At 41.0% G+C, this 16,521-nt stretch overlaps 1 protein-coding gene across 4 annotated transcripts in view; it reads left to right on the forward strand.

The window, feature by feature from the left end:
- Positions 1-1,207: 1,207 nt before the first annotated feature.
- Dennd1a (DENN domain containing 1A) overlaps positions 1,208-16,521 on the forward strand; it is a 555,957-nt gene continuing 540,643 nt past the window's right edge. For all 4 annotated transcript variants that reach the window (XM_057754486.1, XM_057754484.1, XM_057754482.1 and 1 more), the window contains exon 1: positions 1,208-1,439. Coding sequence is in view for 3 of the 4 variants with exons in the window: in XM_057754484.1 (XP_057610467.1) it covers positions 1,423-1,439 (17 nt within the window). In the remaining variant the exon portion in view is untranslated. The remainder of the gene's footprint in view (positions 1,440-16,521) is intronic.

Raw genomic sequence — 16,521 nt, forward strand, 5'->3', positions numbered from 1 at the left:
GGCCTCACAGCAGAGAACTCACCTGCTCCTCTCAGCCATTTGTATGCACTGGGCCTCTGGGGGCAGCGTTGCAGTGCACAGACTGTAGTAGACTATAGGAGTTATCTAAAGAAAATTATATATATGTCTACAGGAAAGCTATCTCTCACACTTCCTAGTGCAGCTTATTCCAGCAAGCGACCCTCACTCATGTTTTATAAGTCAGTCCAAAGAACTCATTGGTTCCCCAGGTTGAACTTTGGTGGACTTACACACTGGTTTGTTATTGGGACCTTCTAAGAAGGGGGTAGACATTGGTTTCATGGCCCCAGGGAAGGAATTCTCAAAGTATGATTCTAGATCCTGTCAAGTTGAGAATATTAATCATCACAAGTCCTATAACCTTTCCAGGTGGATTTCCTGTAGGTCTGAGTTATGGGTCTGAATAGGAAAGGTTAAGAGAAAACCAGGGCATGAAGTAGATGGTGTGACAGATAAGATCTATATGGAATTCACAGGACGGTATAGGTCTGAGGGGAAACACCGTGTCTATGCCAAAGCTGCTAGGTGGGGATAAACAGAACAGAAGATAGAAACAGGCCAGGTTAAGGAGAGAGGAACTTCCTATTATGTCCTTGCTGGAGGCCAGGAATACCAGGAGAGTTCTGGTTGCTTGATATATCTTATCTTTGTCTAGAAGTTATAGGAAACTTGGAAACCTCTAACTCATCCACAGCACCTGGCAGGCAGCTAGATGGTACCCTGTTTCCTGGGACAGGCAGGCTCTGTTTTCTTTCAAGCTCGTACTGTATGGATGTTTAAAAACTCTTTACAGGGAAACCTCCATGATCCGTAGACTTCTTTCTTCGAAGTCAGGAGCCAATAACCCCGAAATCTTACTTAGTGAAAGTGGAGTCGCTGTGGATTCCTGAGTTAAAGCATATGTGAGGGAAGGACAAATGCCTCCCTCAAATTCAGACACCCCAAGTTTTGGCCTGGCAAGAGGACTCCACATTGGCGTGGATAAAGGCTTCTTCAGGGGTCACCATGGAAGTTTCTTCAGGGCGTTTTGTGTGGATTCTGCCAGAGAGCAGTGGGACAGAAATCTCTATTTCTCTTTCTAGTGAGGACCCACGCGAACGGACTACACTTCCCAGTAGCCCTCGCGGCCTGCTGCGCGGGCGGGAGGGGGCGGCGGTGTGAGAGACTGTGTGGGTGGCGCGCTCGGAGTACGCGCGCCGGCGACCATGGCGTTCTCTGGGCTAGAGCGAGTTCTTTGACCCCGGGAGGCGGCGGCAGCAGCGGCAGCGAGGGAGCCACCCTCGAGCGGGCGGGCTCCTGCCTGAGGAAAGGGAGGAAGGGGCGGAGAGAGCGCCGGAGGGAGGCCGGTCGGCCAGCGAAGCGCCGAGCGGGGCCGCCGGTCCATGAGGAGGCCCCGGGACCATGGGTTCCAGGATCAAGTGAGTGCCGCCGGGCGGAGCCGGGCAGGGCCGGGCGCTGGGGTGGCGAGGCCGGGCTCGAGCTGCAGGCCGCGGGCCGCGCTGGGGGACTTGTTGCCGGGACGTGAGGGGCGCCCCGCGTGGACGCGTCAAGCAGGGAGGGGGATGGTTGCCATGGGGATGCGGGAGGCTCAGGGATGGGGTGCGTGCGCGGTGGAGGGTCGCGGGTGATGAGATGTCCTCTCCTCACCTGAGAGAGGGAACCGCTGACATGACGAGGAGGCTCCCTCAGCGGTATGTACCCCAGAAAACGGTCGTACAGCTCCTGGGAGGAAAGAGGTTTCCGGAATTAAGTTCCCACCTGGGTGTGTTTGGGGCGACCCTGAGAGTTGGCAGGTTCTGAGAGGTTGAAACTTGACTGCTTGAGGCCTGCAACCATTACAGAAGTGGTGTGAGGTTCTTAGAAGGAGGGGGCGCCCTGGTAGATTTAAGGGCTGGATGGCCTGTAGAGGAAGGCCTTTTCCCATTTCTTCCTCTTGAGTTTCCGCACAAGCAAGGGCTATGAAGGAAGATGTCTTTGGGTTATAACTGAGTACCTGATTTTGAAAAGGTTTTGTAACCCAATCTGGCAAAGCCCTGTTTGAGGCTTCCTTTTCTGGTGAGATTGTTGATACTTGTAACTTCAGAACCCATTGAAACATTGTTGGCTTCCTCCTAGACTTGGAAGTTGACTTTGGAAAGTGCAATTTTTATGTGGTCCAATTTGGGTGTGTTACTTAGGATTGTATCTCCCCTCACAGCCAAGACCTCTTCTGGTCACGCCCTTCTCCAGCCCCAGATGTTTTATCTCTCTCTAATCATTAGCAAATGTTCACTTTTTCTCTATTGCTTAGGGACATTTACAAAGAAAGTTGACAGCATAGGCTTTTCGAGAAAACAGCATTCACAAGAAACCATAAATCTCTTACAGGAAAGTCGGTTAAATGTGTTTATTTCAGCATTTTGAGAATTATACAAGGGAAGTTTGGAAGAGGAAGGGCCTCATGGACAAAAATCTAATAATTATTCAAATATTGCGTCTCATGTCCTGGTATGCCCATGCAGTGTGACCCTTGCCCGACTGTTCAGTCTCTTCAGCAGTTAGGTTTCTCATTTACCAAAGGTGTCTAGTCTGTGTTTAAAAGCCCTATGACAATTGCTGAATGAAATTAGAAAAGTTTGCTTAGAAAATTAATGTGGAGGTATAAAATGAGTTTTGTTTTTATAGAGAAGGGAGGAAGGGGTTAGAACATAACCCAAACAGGAATCCGAGAATCTGGGGAGGTAAAATGATGTGGTCTGTGAACCGTTGGTATTAAAAGGCATTCCAAGCCAAATTCTAGTTCCCAGGTAAGAGCTGTAAACTTGGATGTCAATAGCTCATAGAAATACTTTGCACAGAGTCACCTCAGAGTTGCAGAGAGAGTGTAGTGATAGTTACCTTTCTTGTTCCAGAGTTAGAGATTTGCCCAACTGCATCAAATGTTCTAGTGAACACTAAAATAGACAAGCAGAAGTTCACTTGACTAGCTGTCATGTGCTCATGCTCTTGACAGGAACTCATTGACAAGTATGTTTCCTAAGCATGTTTTGTGGAATATATCACTGTAATATGGGAGCATTAGAGTAAGGGAATTTATCAAGGCATGAAATTGCATTAAGTGTGAAATTAGTATGAAGAATGGCCATATTGATCCTCAAAGTTGACTGCTCAGTGGTTAAAAGAAAAAGAAAAAAGGCTGGGAAATATGTTAACCCGTGGTGAGATCGAAAGAGTATGAATATAGAAGTTATGAAAAGTAGTTAGGATTTACAATGAGTTGTGCCATTCTGTCCACAGTTAGGAGTATGGATGGGCAGGTGGTGAGAGAACAGTCAGTTTAGGTCGTTGGAGAAAATGGCCTTGGTTGCTACTCTCTGTTCTGTCCTGCAGATCAAGGTGTTCACCTGACTGAGGTGGAAGCTGAGTGTGCAGGCCCCACAAGTAAGTGGGTAGATAGGAGAGTGGGGGCAGACTGAGCAATCTCTAGACTCCCCGAAGCAATCTGTATTTTCTTTATCTCTGATACCTTGTGCCATTACAAGGACAGTGTACGTCAGATCTAGGTTCAAATTCCAGCCCACCGCCCCACCCCCCACCCTTTTTGTTTTTTCAAGACAGGGTTTCTCTGTGTAACCATCCTGGCTGTCCTGGAACTCGATTTGTAGACCAGGCTGGACTCGAACTCACAGAGATCCACCTGCCTCTGCCTCCCAAGTGCTGGGATTAAAGGCGTGCATTACTACCACCTGGCAAGTTCCAACTCTTTTTCATGCTGACTGTGAAACAGTATATCTGTGAATCTGGATTTTCCTAGGGGAGAAGGGACCTGCAGGATCACTATGAACAGTAAACACAGGGTCAATGTGATTTCCAGGCCCATATTAGGGACTTAAGTGATTGTTCCACATCTTCTTATCAAGTGATTAAGAATATCAGATGTATTTTATGCCAGAAATATCAGAGAAAGACATGTTTCAGGTAACAGAAAACAAACTTTTAATGTTCATATGGAGAGCAGGACTTAACAGTATCACAATATTAAAAAATAAAAGTTGATTAAAAAAACCATACTGTCTGTAATTGTGAAACTAGAGTTTAGATCAGTGATAAAGCATGTATGTTACTGTTGTTGAGACTTGGCAAGCTGAGGCTTCTGGAGCAGTCTCTGTTGGGCACCATGGTAATGTTTAATGTGAATCATTTCATAAAACCCTTATTAACCATTGTTTTCATGTGAGAGAGTGGAAGTCCATAGGCTTAAGGTCAGATGCAAGTGACAAAAAGAGGTCACCAGTATTTAGGTAGTTCACTGGAGACCTAAACTGTCAGCCAAGCAGGTATTTTTCTAGAGGCATAAAAGAGCAGTGTAACTGACATTCTTGGACAGATATGTTTAAATCTTATTTAGTGTTTGAGTGATCCCAGTGGACTGGAATGTGGTCAGTATGGGGCAGTTTAACTGATAATGCAGATGCACAGCAGGAAACGGTGAGACAGTTTTATATTGCTTGTGGTGACATCCTAGAAATTGCTTCCAGGCACCAAGTACAGGAAGTGGGTTGTAAGTAATGGAAGGAAGTATTTTAAGTGAGTTTGAAGAAACCTAACATTAATGGACTCTGAGAAAAGCATACTTTAAGATTTGAAGGCATAGGTACAGGGTAGGCCAACACCTTTGGCCTTGTGGTGTTTGCATTAGCCCATATGTTATTCTGCTGTCCCCATTGAACTGACCTCCTTGAGGTTGGTATTGGAGGAATCCATTAATTCATTTACCCTCTTACTTTAGAACCAAGATGTGTCAAGCACACATTAAACACTTAATAAATGTTAGCTGTTATCAATTATAGTGGTACTGTGCCTGATAGTATGCAAGTACTAGGGGTACAAAAGTGAAAAGATTTTTCTTTTGTGCTAAGGCTTTCTAAAGTAGTAGACAACTACAAAATGAAAGCGCTCTGCCTTCTCCCCCCAAATCCTAGTCATAATCCAATATAATTGCTATAGTGGTAGGGCTGCCAGTAATGACTAGGTGCTGGAGTGAAGGTGAGACTGGCTACCCTGGGGCGGGACAGAGTGTCAAGAGAAGGCTTTAGGGAGAGAGTGTTTTAATTGCAGGATGAAGGAGAGCCCTAAAGGGGTAAGAGTAGTGATGGTGGTGACAGTGGTGATATTAACCAAGGGAGAAGTATGCATGAGGATAGGAATATTGGGGATATCAAAATATTACTTAAATGTGAGAAACTGTGATAGATATCAGGGATTATAGTGGGGGATAATAGATGATTCTTATTTTTGTGGTACTAACAGTCTGGTGGACCTGATTGATAAATTGAGTAAATTCACATAAAGTTATGTAGTTGTGTTATGAAGCAAGCAAGATGCTGAAGAGATGACGATACTAAGTAGATATCCTATTTTGGATAGAGTGGTGGGGGCTGGCCTCACTGTAGAGATGATGTTTGAACTTAGAATTAAAGGATAAAGAGGTATTAGTCATGTCAAATTTAGGTAAGATTATTTCAAGCAGAAGGCAAAGCAAATGAACCCTGGGGAAGATTTTAGGAAGTGAAGTGATGATGTGAAAAAGGATTCAGGTGGGGTTAGTGCTAGTGCATGCTTAAGTTGGACCTTGTAGGTCTTTGGAATCTCAAAACTGCTTGCTTATTTATTTGTTTGTTTTTAAATTGTTTTTATTGAGCTATATATTTTTCTCTGCTCCCCTCCCTTCCGCTTCTTCTTCCTTCCCCTCCTACCCTCTCCCATGATCCCCATGCTCCCAATTTACTCAGGAGAGCTTGTCTTTTTATACCTCCCATGTAGATTAGATCCATGTCTGCCTCTCTTAGAGTCCTTTCTGTTGTTTAGGTTCTCTGGGATTGTGAACTGTAGACTAGTTTTTCTTTGCTTTATGTCTAAAAGCCACTTATGGATAAGTACATTTATATTTATTTTTCTGTGTCTTGGTTACCTTACTCAATATGATGTTTTCTAAATCCATCCATTTGCCTGCAAATTTCAAGATGTCATTTTTTTTTCCACTGAGTAGTACTCCATGGTGTAAATGTGCCACCTTTTCCTTATCCATTCTTCCGTCGAGGGGCATTTAGGTTTTTTCCAGGTTCTGGCTGTGACAAACAATGCTGCTATGACCATAGTTGAGCACATGTCTTTGTAGTATGGTTGAACATCCTTTGGGTGTATACCCAAAAGTGGTATTGCTGCGTCTTGAGGTAGCTTGTTTCCTAATTTTCTGAGAAATCGCCATACTGATATCCAAAGCGGCTGTACCAGTTTGCATTCCCACCAGCAATGCAGAAGTGTTCCCTTTACCCCACATCCTCTCCAGCATAAGTTGTCATCAGTTTTTTTGATCTTGGCCATTCTGACAGGTATAAGATGGAATCTCAGTTGTTTTGATTTGCACTTCTCTGATGGCTAAGGATGTTAAGCATTTCCTTAAGTGTCTTTCAGCCATTTGAGATTCATTGGTTGAGAGTTCTCTGTTTAGGTCTGTACTCCATTTTTTTTTAGTTGGGTTATTTGTTCTTTAGATGACCAATTTCTTGAGTTCTTTGTATGTTTTGGAGATCAGACTTCTGTCTGATGTGGGGTTAGTGAGGATTTTTTCCCATTCTGTAGGTTTCCTATTTGTCTTCTTGACCATGTCCTTTGCTTTACAGAAGCTTCTCAATTTCAGAAGGTCCCATTTATTAATTGTTTCTCTTAGTTTCTGTGCTACTGGTGTTATATTTAGGAAGTGATCTCCTGTGCCAATGTGTTCAAGTGTACTTCCCATTTTCTCTTCTATGAGGTTCAGTGTTGGTTTTATGTTGAGGTCTTTGATCCCTTTGGACTTGAGTTTTGTGCATGACGATAATGTTTTTTTTTTTTTTTTTTTAAGACAGGGATTCTCTGTGTAGCTTTGAAGCCTGTCCTGGAACTCTGTAGACCAGGCTGACCTCAAACTCATAGAGATCTACCTGCCTCTGCCTCCCAAGTGCTTGAATTAAGGACATGCTCTATCGCCCAGCTCAAAGCTGCTTTCTTAAAATGGAATTCACATACTATAATGTTTATTTTTGAGACAGGGTCTCCATGTGCTCTCGTCTGGCGTGCAATTCTCTATCAGGCTAGCCTTGAACTCACAGATGTCCACGTGCATCTGCATCCTAGTGCTGGAATTAAAAGTGTGTAGCACCTCCCCTGGTCTTATAAAATCTTTTCAAGTAAATGTTTTTAAGTATGTCTACAGAGTCATGAGTGACCATCATGGTCTAATTCTGTAGCATTTTATTACCTTAGAAAGAAACTGTTAGCAGTCACTCCCAATTCTTCCAAACTTTTAACCCTAGACAATCAATCTAATTTCAGTTACTATAGATTTACCTATTATGTCATACATATGATATAATATATAACCCGTGGTGTATCTAGTTACTGTTCCTTTGCATAATGGTTTTAAGGATATTTTTGTGAGTCTTGTATTTTTATTGTGCTTTATATTGTGTACATTTTATTCCTTCTTCATCAGTTGTTAGATGTTTGGGTTGTTTCTACTTTCCACTGTGAAATATTATTCATAAACATTTAGTGTGAGCCTGTCTTTCATCTCTTGTGAGTACACATGAATGAATTGCTAGATATTATTTGGTCGCTCTTAAAATAATTTCTAAAGCAGATGTGCCACTTGATGTAAATTGGTATCTTCATGGGACGCTGATTTAGTACAAATGAAATCTGTGAAAACTTAGGATCAAAATAGAAGGATAGGCTTCTCAGAAGAGGTTGAGGTTTGAATTGAAAGAAAGGGGAGTCTTGAAAAAAGGAGGGAGTTCTCAAAGGAATAGTAATGGAAGTTCTATGGTTTGCAGGTGGACATAGCTCATCTCATTGTCAAGTACAGAGAAGCAGCCTTGCTTCTTTTTAAAAATTATATTTTGGAAAACTTTCATAGATGTACATGATCCTGTTTCTCACCATTTCCTTTTCTTCTCCCATTGAACCTCTTCCTATCTAGACCATGGCTACTTTTCATGTTTCTCTGTGTATGTATGTCCCACTGAGTAGAGAGAGTGAGGCTGCCTCCATGAGCACGGGTGGGCAGTTTGGTTCACATAGCTCTGCTCTGGTCTCTGTGTGGTCTGTTCCTTAAGGGATCCCATTACGAAGTGCAAGGCAGACTTGCTGCTTCTTGTGACTTATAAAGCACAAACACCCTGCTCTGGGATGACACTAGAGGCTAAGATGTGACTTTTCTTTGTGTCTCTTCCCTTTCCAGCATAGTGATTCCATGCCAGACCCAGCAGACTGTAGAAGAACCTAGGATGATGGGAGAAAAACCTTAGAGTTTGGGCTTTCTGTTGCAGGAGTCCTGGATCATCCTGTTGAATTTTCATGAATTTTCTGAACAATGTGCTAGTGCTACTCTTTGCTTCTAGTCTTAGCCTTTGCAGTCTACTTTGGAAAGTGTGGTATGACAGAAAGGTTGAAACAGGGAAGGTAAATGTTTTTATTCAGGCTGGAATTCTGGTTGCAGTTTCAAAAGTTAACCTTTTTTTCATGGCCTCTGGGAACTAATCCCTGGATTTGCAACACCTTTTTTGCTTAGGAGAACTTTGTTGGGAAATGGAAAGATAAATAAGAAAGAAACAAATAAAACAAAGTTGATCTCCTTTATTCTTACTGAATTAATACCCATTCATTCCAAGTACAGTTGTGCCACGTAAGAACATGATGGATCTGATGCACAATTGATGGTCCCATAAAGATCTATAGTCTGTGATGTTCAAATAATAAAATTCACCAACAACACATTTCTCAGATTATATTTTCATTAGTGCATTTAAGACTTGAGAAGAAACCAGATTTTTGTTGTTGTAGTTTTGTTTTTTGAGACAGGGTTTCTCTATAGTCATGACTGTTCTGGAACTCATTTTGTAGACCAGGCTAGCCTCCAACTCAGAGATCTACCTGCTTCTGCCTCTTGAGTACTACCACACTCTGCTGAAAACAATTTTTTTTTTTAAAGAAAAGAGTGTCCCAAAGGAAAGAAAAAAAATCTTCAAAATGTATTTGTTTCTGTTGAAAAGACAGGTGACATTTCAAGAATTTGTATGTTGGTTATATACTATTTAGAATGTTCTGTTAAATACAAATCAGCAGCTGTCATGAACAAAGGCATTCTAGATAGATCTTTGCAAAAGTCAGAGGGAGATAAGAAGTGTAGCTGAGATACAGGAAGTACACGCACACACACACACACGTACACACATTACAGGATGTGGACTTGAACAAAACATAGGATCGTGCCATTGAAGAGTTCAGTGAGTGCTATGATGGGATCTTTCTGGGACTTTTAGGTAGACCAGCAGCAGCAGGTTAGAGAGCAGTGACCAAGCAGTAGGAAGACTGATGGGTTTTGGAACTATACATAGTTTATGTTGCAGAAGATGAAGGCCTGATCTGAAGTCTTGGCACTGTAAAGAAAAGGAATGGATTGCAGAGAGATTTTAGATTTTAGGTAGATGTGACAGGAGGCTGTGGACCCCAGAGAGGGTGAAGATGCTCTAGCAAACTTAGCCCTTAGCCACATTATATTTTATATGGGGTGCATGATGTGTTTGCATTTCTGAAGACAAGTGAAAAGTTACAATTGGGAGAAGGTGTTTTGGTCTGCAGTGAAAAAGGATTTTTTTTTTTTTTTGAGACAAGATTTCTTTATGTAGTCCTCACTGTCCAGAAACTCTGTAGACCTAACTTGGAAATCCACCTACTTCTACTTCCCAGTTGCTGGGATTAAAGGTGTGTGCCACCACAGATCAGAGAAAGGAAGGAGTCTTTAAGAGCTACACAATGAAGGTATGAACTCTAGTAGACAGGTAAGACTTAAAGTGAACTGGTTCCAACTTCAAGATGAAAATATGTCCATGGCAGATTTAGAAAAATAGAGCAACAGAAAGAAACACCTTTTGATGTGTAAACCACAGGAAAGATTACAGCGATGTTGCATTGATCTTGCTTAGGGTCTCATGAGTATATGGGAGGAAGGAAACCAATCTAGAGAAGATGCTGTTTGAGTCTAATCCAAGGGGTGTGAGAAGCTGGAATGGGGTGATATGGTGCTGAACCATCAGCCTGCCCTCACAAAGATCTACATGACATAACCAGCTTAAAATTTATTTGCAGTATTCTCAGTGCTAAATTGAGTCTCTCCCCCAGCCCTGAGAGCGTTCACAGGTGCTTGCGCTTGTGTGTGTGTGTGGTCTCTGGTTGAGTCCTCAGCAGAGATGTGATGTGATTGTTTAGTAAATGACAGCTATCACGAGTATTGCTTGTTGAGGATAAAGCATGCTGTCATCTGAAAACCTGAAGTTTAAAAAGGTCAAAAGAATGCAAGTAAATATGTGATGTAGTTTATTTATTTTTTAAACGTATTTGCTTCCTTTAGTGAGACAGTTCAGATATGTGGTATATTTTACTGGATTTATTTGAGGCCTGGAGATTCGGATGACTGAAAATCATTATTCCTCTTGCTGGCTGGGGAGAAAGGAAAGCGTGTAGTCTACTAAGAGATCAGGTGAACTTGTAAATAATCAGAATTGCAACACTTAAACATTTTATGTTCCTATAAATACTGAACATTTTTATCCCATTTTCTAAAAACCTTAAATCAGTAATTTATACTTTGTTTTAGCTGGTATCACTGTTCAGTCATTTTCCATGGTGCTTAGAGTTTTAAAATGATTTTATGTTGGAAAATACACATCTGTAAAATTAGAGCAGCATAGTAAGTCCCCAGATCACTCTCATCGCTCAGTTTCAATCTGGTAATTTGTGGATTTAAGTCTCATTTATAGTTCCACCTCTTCCACCTCCCAGTGCCCTGGATTATTCTGAATCAAATTCCAAAAAACACATTTCATTTGTAAATATTTCCCTGTCACTGAAAGAGCTAAAAGATCTTTTTAAAACAATGATGCCACAACTAAAAATTTTACAAGTGTTTTTTTAAAAAGTATTATTAAATATCTGTTTATCATTTTATGGTTTTTTTGCTTATGAAAATGTTTCAGTTTTATTTATTACTAATGTATGATATGTGGATTCACCATGGTTCATATGGTGTGTGTGTGGAGGTCAGAGGACACCTTTGTGGAGTTGGTTCTCTCCTTGCATCTGTGGGTTCTGGGGATGGAACTCAGGGCTCAAGCTTGTTCGGGTGGCAAGTCTTGCTACTCCTCCCATTTTAAAAAAGATTTGAATATACTGATTTTATATACTTTATCTGGTTGTGTATCTCTTTTCTTTCTTTCTCTCTCTTTCTTTCTTTCCTTTCTTTTTCTTTCTTTTCTTCTCTCTCTCTCTTTCTTTGTTTGTTTCTTTGTTTCTTTGTTTCTCTTTCTTTCTTTCCACAGTGTCTCTCTACAAAGCCCTGGCTGTCCTGGAACTCACTGTGTAGACCAGTCTGGCCCCAAGTTCACAGAGATCTGCCTGCCTCTGCTTCCCAAGTGCTGGGATTAAAGGTGTGCCACCATTCCTGACTCTGCAATTTATTTATTAAAGAAATTGACTATTGCTTCTATGTAATTTTCATTGCATCCTCATGGTTTATTTAATATGTTCCTCTTTTATATTTCTCTAACTTAGTAATTAGAACGAGTGATTTGATGAGATTCAAGTTTATTTTCTTGGCAAGAATACTTAAGTGGTAAGAGCTGCTTCTACCAGGCGGCTCATGATAAGTATCCGGTTCTCTCTCTCCTTCTGTCCCTGGTTAGGGTGGTCAAATGTCGTACTCTGTTTCTGTCATGTCGTCATCTGTTAAATTTGTAACCCTTCTTCCCTTTTTGTTGTTTTTCCTTGGAGTCTTGAAGTCCTTTTGCCAGGGTCTTATGAGTTTCTAAAATTTTTTTTTTCCTTTTTGCCATAAGCTGTTCTAGGATCATTTAAGTGTTTCTTACTCCTGACCTGTATTCCACCATTTCTCTTGGGAGACTTGCTTGCTTATGGCGGGAAATGACCTTACTAATCTTGGTCTGGGTTTTAGTTTTGTTTTTCAGTGTGGGAAGGTTTGCTATTGTGACAGTCATTTCTGGGTTTTCCAGAGGTCAAAACTGGGTGGGGGTCTGGAGAGAGAGAGTGTGTGTGTTTGTGTGTGTGTACGCTTAAGTATTTCTGGACATGGTGCTGCACACCTTTTTGCCCAGCTCTTGAAAGGCTGAGGCAGAAGGATTGTGAGTTCCTGGCTAGTCTGAGCTACATGGTGAGACCCGCTGTAACGCAACAGTAGAAATGTGAAATTGTTTGCTGTGTTCATACGATCTTTCTCATTTATTTACCTCCATCACCTTTACATCTCAGTCTCCCATACTGTGCTCGAGTACCAGATTTCTAGCAACTCTTTGGCTTTTTCTGTAATGCCCAGGCTACTCCGTAGCAGTCCTAGCATTGCCTCTAGCAGTAGGACTACTGAAATATTTATTATTATCTTAATACTATTTATTATTGTTGTGCATATGCTGTATGTACATGAGTGTGTGCTACGGTGTGCATGTGGAGGTCAGAGGAAAACTTTGTAGAGTTAAACATTTTCTGCCTTTATGTAGGTTTCAGGGATTGAATTCAGGTCATCATCAGGCTAATGATGTAAAACATGTATATTTACCTGCTGAGCTATCTCCCTTGGAACTGGCATTACAGGTGCTTGTAAACTGTTCAGTATGGGTGCTGAATTTGGATCCTATGAGCCTACAAGAGCTCTTAATCACTGAGCAGTTTCTCAAGACTATTATTATAGATTTATTTTTATCCCCCCATCCCCACATATCAGTGGGAAGAGGGAGAAAGTGAAAGAAAGTGAAAGAAAGTGAGGACACTCATGTACCAAGGTGCACATGTAGAGGTCAGAGAAAACCTTGGGAATTGGTTCTCTTTTTCCATCTTGTTTTTGAGCAGGATCTCTCTAGTTCTTTCTGCCACTGCACTGAGCTTCAGCCAATTCTGTTGCTGCTTCCTGTTTGACTCTGTGAATACTGTAGCTGTGATTACAGATGCAGCCACTGTGTCCGGGGTTTATATAGAGTGCTCAGAAAGTGCTTTTACCCATTTGAGCCATCTTGAAGACTCATTATTTAATTTGGTAGAGTTTTTTGTTTGTTTGTTTTGGTTCATGGGGGCATATCTCATAAAAAATGTATAGTCAAATTATTCTTTTAAAACAAATAGAAATAATTTCTTTGTGGTTGTGTCTCCACAAAAGTAGTTTTAATCTTTTGAGAAGTTGCTTTTTTAACTTTTTAAGCTCAAGGACAATTTTATTAGAGTTTAAAAGAACAACCCTAGGGCAGGCAACCTGTAAATCTCAGAACCTGCCCCAGGAAGAAGATGGAGAAAAGGAAGACAAAACCATGCTTGTAAGCTACCACATGGAAGAAGTGGGAGTAAGTAGCTTCAGAGAAAAAAGAATGTAAGAGACTGTGGTTACTATTAGAAAAAGAAAGAAGATAAAGACAAAGTTAAGTTTCTCTGGGGTGGAAAGGCAGACCTAAAAGAGCCACACGCTGCAGCTCTAGAAGGAACTGCTGGAGTTCCTTTTTTTTTTTTTTTTTTTTTTTTTTTTTTTGGTTTTTTGAGACAGGGTTTCTCTGTGGTTTTGGAGCCTGTCCTGGAACTAGCTCTTGTAGACCAGGCTGGTCTCGAACTTACAGAGATCTGCCTGCCTCTGCCTCCCAAGTGCTGGGATTAAAGGTGTGCGCCACCACCGCCCGGCTGGAATTCCTTTTAAAAGACAATTTGTTTTATCATTGTACATAATATAGTTTCAAAGACAAATCTACAGAACAGGTATATTCATAGAAGTTCCATATCCCTCCTCTGTTTCCCTTCCTTCTGTTCTCTGTAGGTAACCAGTTTGATTTTAGACTTTAATTTGTCATTCTGGTAAAAGTGAAGAAGAAAGGCAAATAGGTAGTATATTCATGGATCTTCATGCCAGGCCTTCAAATAAATAGGAACAGTCTCAGCTTACTTCTCCCTTTGACTCATTCAGAAAAGAGATGACTCTTAGCAATGTGTAGAAACCACCCTTCTTTTTCTGTAAACAGCATAATATTCCATTCATTAGATAGACCATGGGGTTTTTTTTGGGTTTTTCGAGACAGGGTTTCTCTGTGGTTTTGGAGCCTGTCCTGGAACTAGCTCTTGTAGACCAGGCTGGTCTCGAACTCACAGAGATCCGCCTGCCTCTGCCTCCCGAGTGCTGGGATTAAAGGCGTGCGCCACCACCGCCCGGCTTAGACCATGGTTTTTTTCAGCCTGTCTCATACAGATGCAAGCTACAAATCTTGCAAAAATAAATACACACATACATGATATATATATCATGTATGTGTGTATAAATATTGTACTTTTTAGGATGGAATAGTGGGTCAGATAGTAAGTTTGGAGCTGGGGATATTGTAGCTCATTGGTGAAACTTAGCTAGCATGTCCAAAACTTTTGGTTTGATTCCCAAAAAGTAAATCTGTAATTTTCCTAGGTAGTCTTTTCCATGTGATTTGTGTCCGCTCACACTGTCACAGGAGAGTGCCGTTAACCTTACAGCTTTGTCAGCAGAATGTGTTTGTCAGACCTTAAAAAGTGTTTTGATTGGACTAGGATATAACTCAGTAGAGTGCTTGACTAGCGCAGAAAGCCGTGGATTTGATCGTCATTGTGGTATAAACCAGGTTCCGTGATGCTTCTCTGAAATCCTAGTACTCAGATTAAGGCAGGAAGACCAGAAATTCAAGGTCATCCTCTGTTACATAGTTTGAGGTTTACTGGTACAGCATGAGACTCTGTCTCAAAATTTTTAACAATCAAAGTTTTAAGTACACGGTTACAAACCAAATCAATTGCATGAAGAACAATAAGCCCTCTACCCTGCTTTTTTCTAGTGCTATTTGGCGACAAACACTGTTAGCTGGTCTTATTTTTATTTCTTTTGATTCACCCATAATCCTAGATAACTCTTTCTGTTAATTAAACAGTAATTACTGATTCCCTAAAATGAAAATTGAATGTCTTTATAGTGCTTTCCTCTTTATGTTTTCTTTCTTTTGTGTTTCCCTGAAACTCTTTAGTTCTAGGGATTGAACCAAACACCTTTAAGAACCATATCATTCCCAGCCTTTGTTCATGGTTTTCTATATTTATATTATGTTAATTATGGTATTGGTTAATTATGCTTAGAACCTCTTTATTGTTTCACTAACTTTTAGCAGCATCTCTTGACTCAGTACTTTGTAAGACAGGGAGAAGAATTTACCCAGGCTTGCTGTTCTACCTTTTCTAAACTAGACTTTTACTTTATGTGATAAATTAATTTTAAGAAAATGTATTCATTTGTTTTGGTGTTTAGAGACAGGATTTCACTTATGTAGCCAAGGCTGGCCCTGTATTTATAATCTTCCTTCCTGCCTCTTCCTCCCGAATGCTGAAATTATAGGCATGTGCCATGATCCTTTAAATTTTGATGTATGATCAGAGCCATGTTCTCAGTACTTCTTCCCTGTGTTAACTCCAGAAATAGAATATTTGTTGTGAATATTTAAATAGAAGAACTTAATTCTACTAGGGCGTTAGAATATTTTCTTCTTGTTTGGAGAAGAATGTTAACATTAGGGTCTGGTGAACTTTGTTACAGTTCATCCAGAATTTAACATTATGCTTACCTACCTTTTTTACTAGCTTCAGATCTATATTTAATTTATTTGTGCGAGACAGGAAAGTCTGGCATCAACTTTGGGTACTTGTTTCATAGGATAGTATTCTTCCCTTCGTTTCCCTCTTCTTAGATTCTTTATTCGTCACCATCTTTTTTTTTTTTTTTTTTTTTTATTCTGACATTATTTGCTTTTATCCCCTTTTTTCCAAACTTGAAATGGTGCTTGTGTGAGCCTGGTCATAGTGGCCCATGCCTTTAATCCCCACATTCTGTACCTTTGGGGCATCCATCTGACTCCACCTTTTTTTCTCCCAGCATACTGCCTACCTTTCCCTGCCTAGTTCTGTTCTTCCTTGCCATAGGCTCAAACCAGTTCTTTATTCATTAACCAATAAAAGCAACACACAGACAGAAGAACCTCCCACACCAGACATCCACCTCCCTCTGCTTTCTAAGTCCTGGGACTAAAGGTATGCACCCTCATATCCAACCCCGAGTTTTATTTTTAAGAACATTAAATCAGGAATCTGTACACAAATTTGACTCCCTCAGTTTATGTTTGTGATAGCTCCATGTGACTGATAATCCTCAAGTCATTTGACTTTAGCAATTCTCTAATATGTGTTCTCATTCTCTCTCTCTCTCTCTCTCTCTCTCTCTCTCTCTCTCTCTCTCTCTCTCTCTCCCTCTCTCCCTCTCTCCCTCTCTCCCTCTCTCCCTCTCCTTCCCCCTCCCTCCTTCCCTCCTTCCTTCTTTTAAGGCTTGCATTGTTAGGCTGTATCTCTGCAGTAAATAGTAAATACTGGGGATCA

This window comes from Chionomys nivalis, chromosome 22 (assembly GCF_950005125.1).
Source record: "Chionomys nivalis chromosome 22, mChiNiv1.1, whole genome shotgun sequence".
Lineage (NCBI taxonomy): Eukaryota > Metazoa > Chordata > Mammalia > Rodentia > Cricetidae > Chionomys > Chionomys nivalis.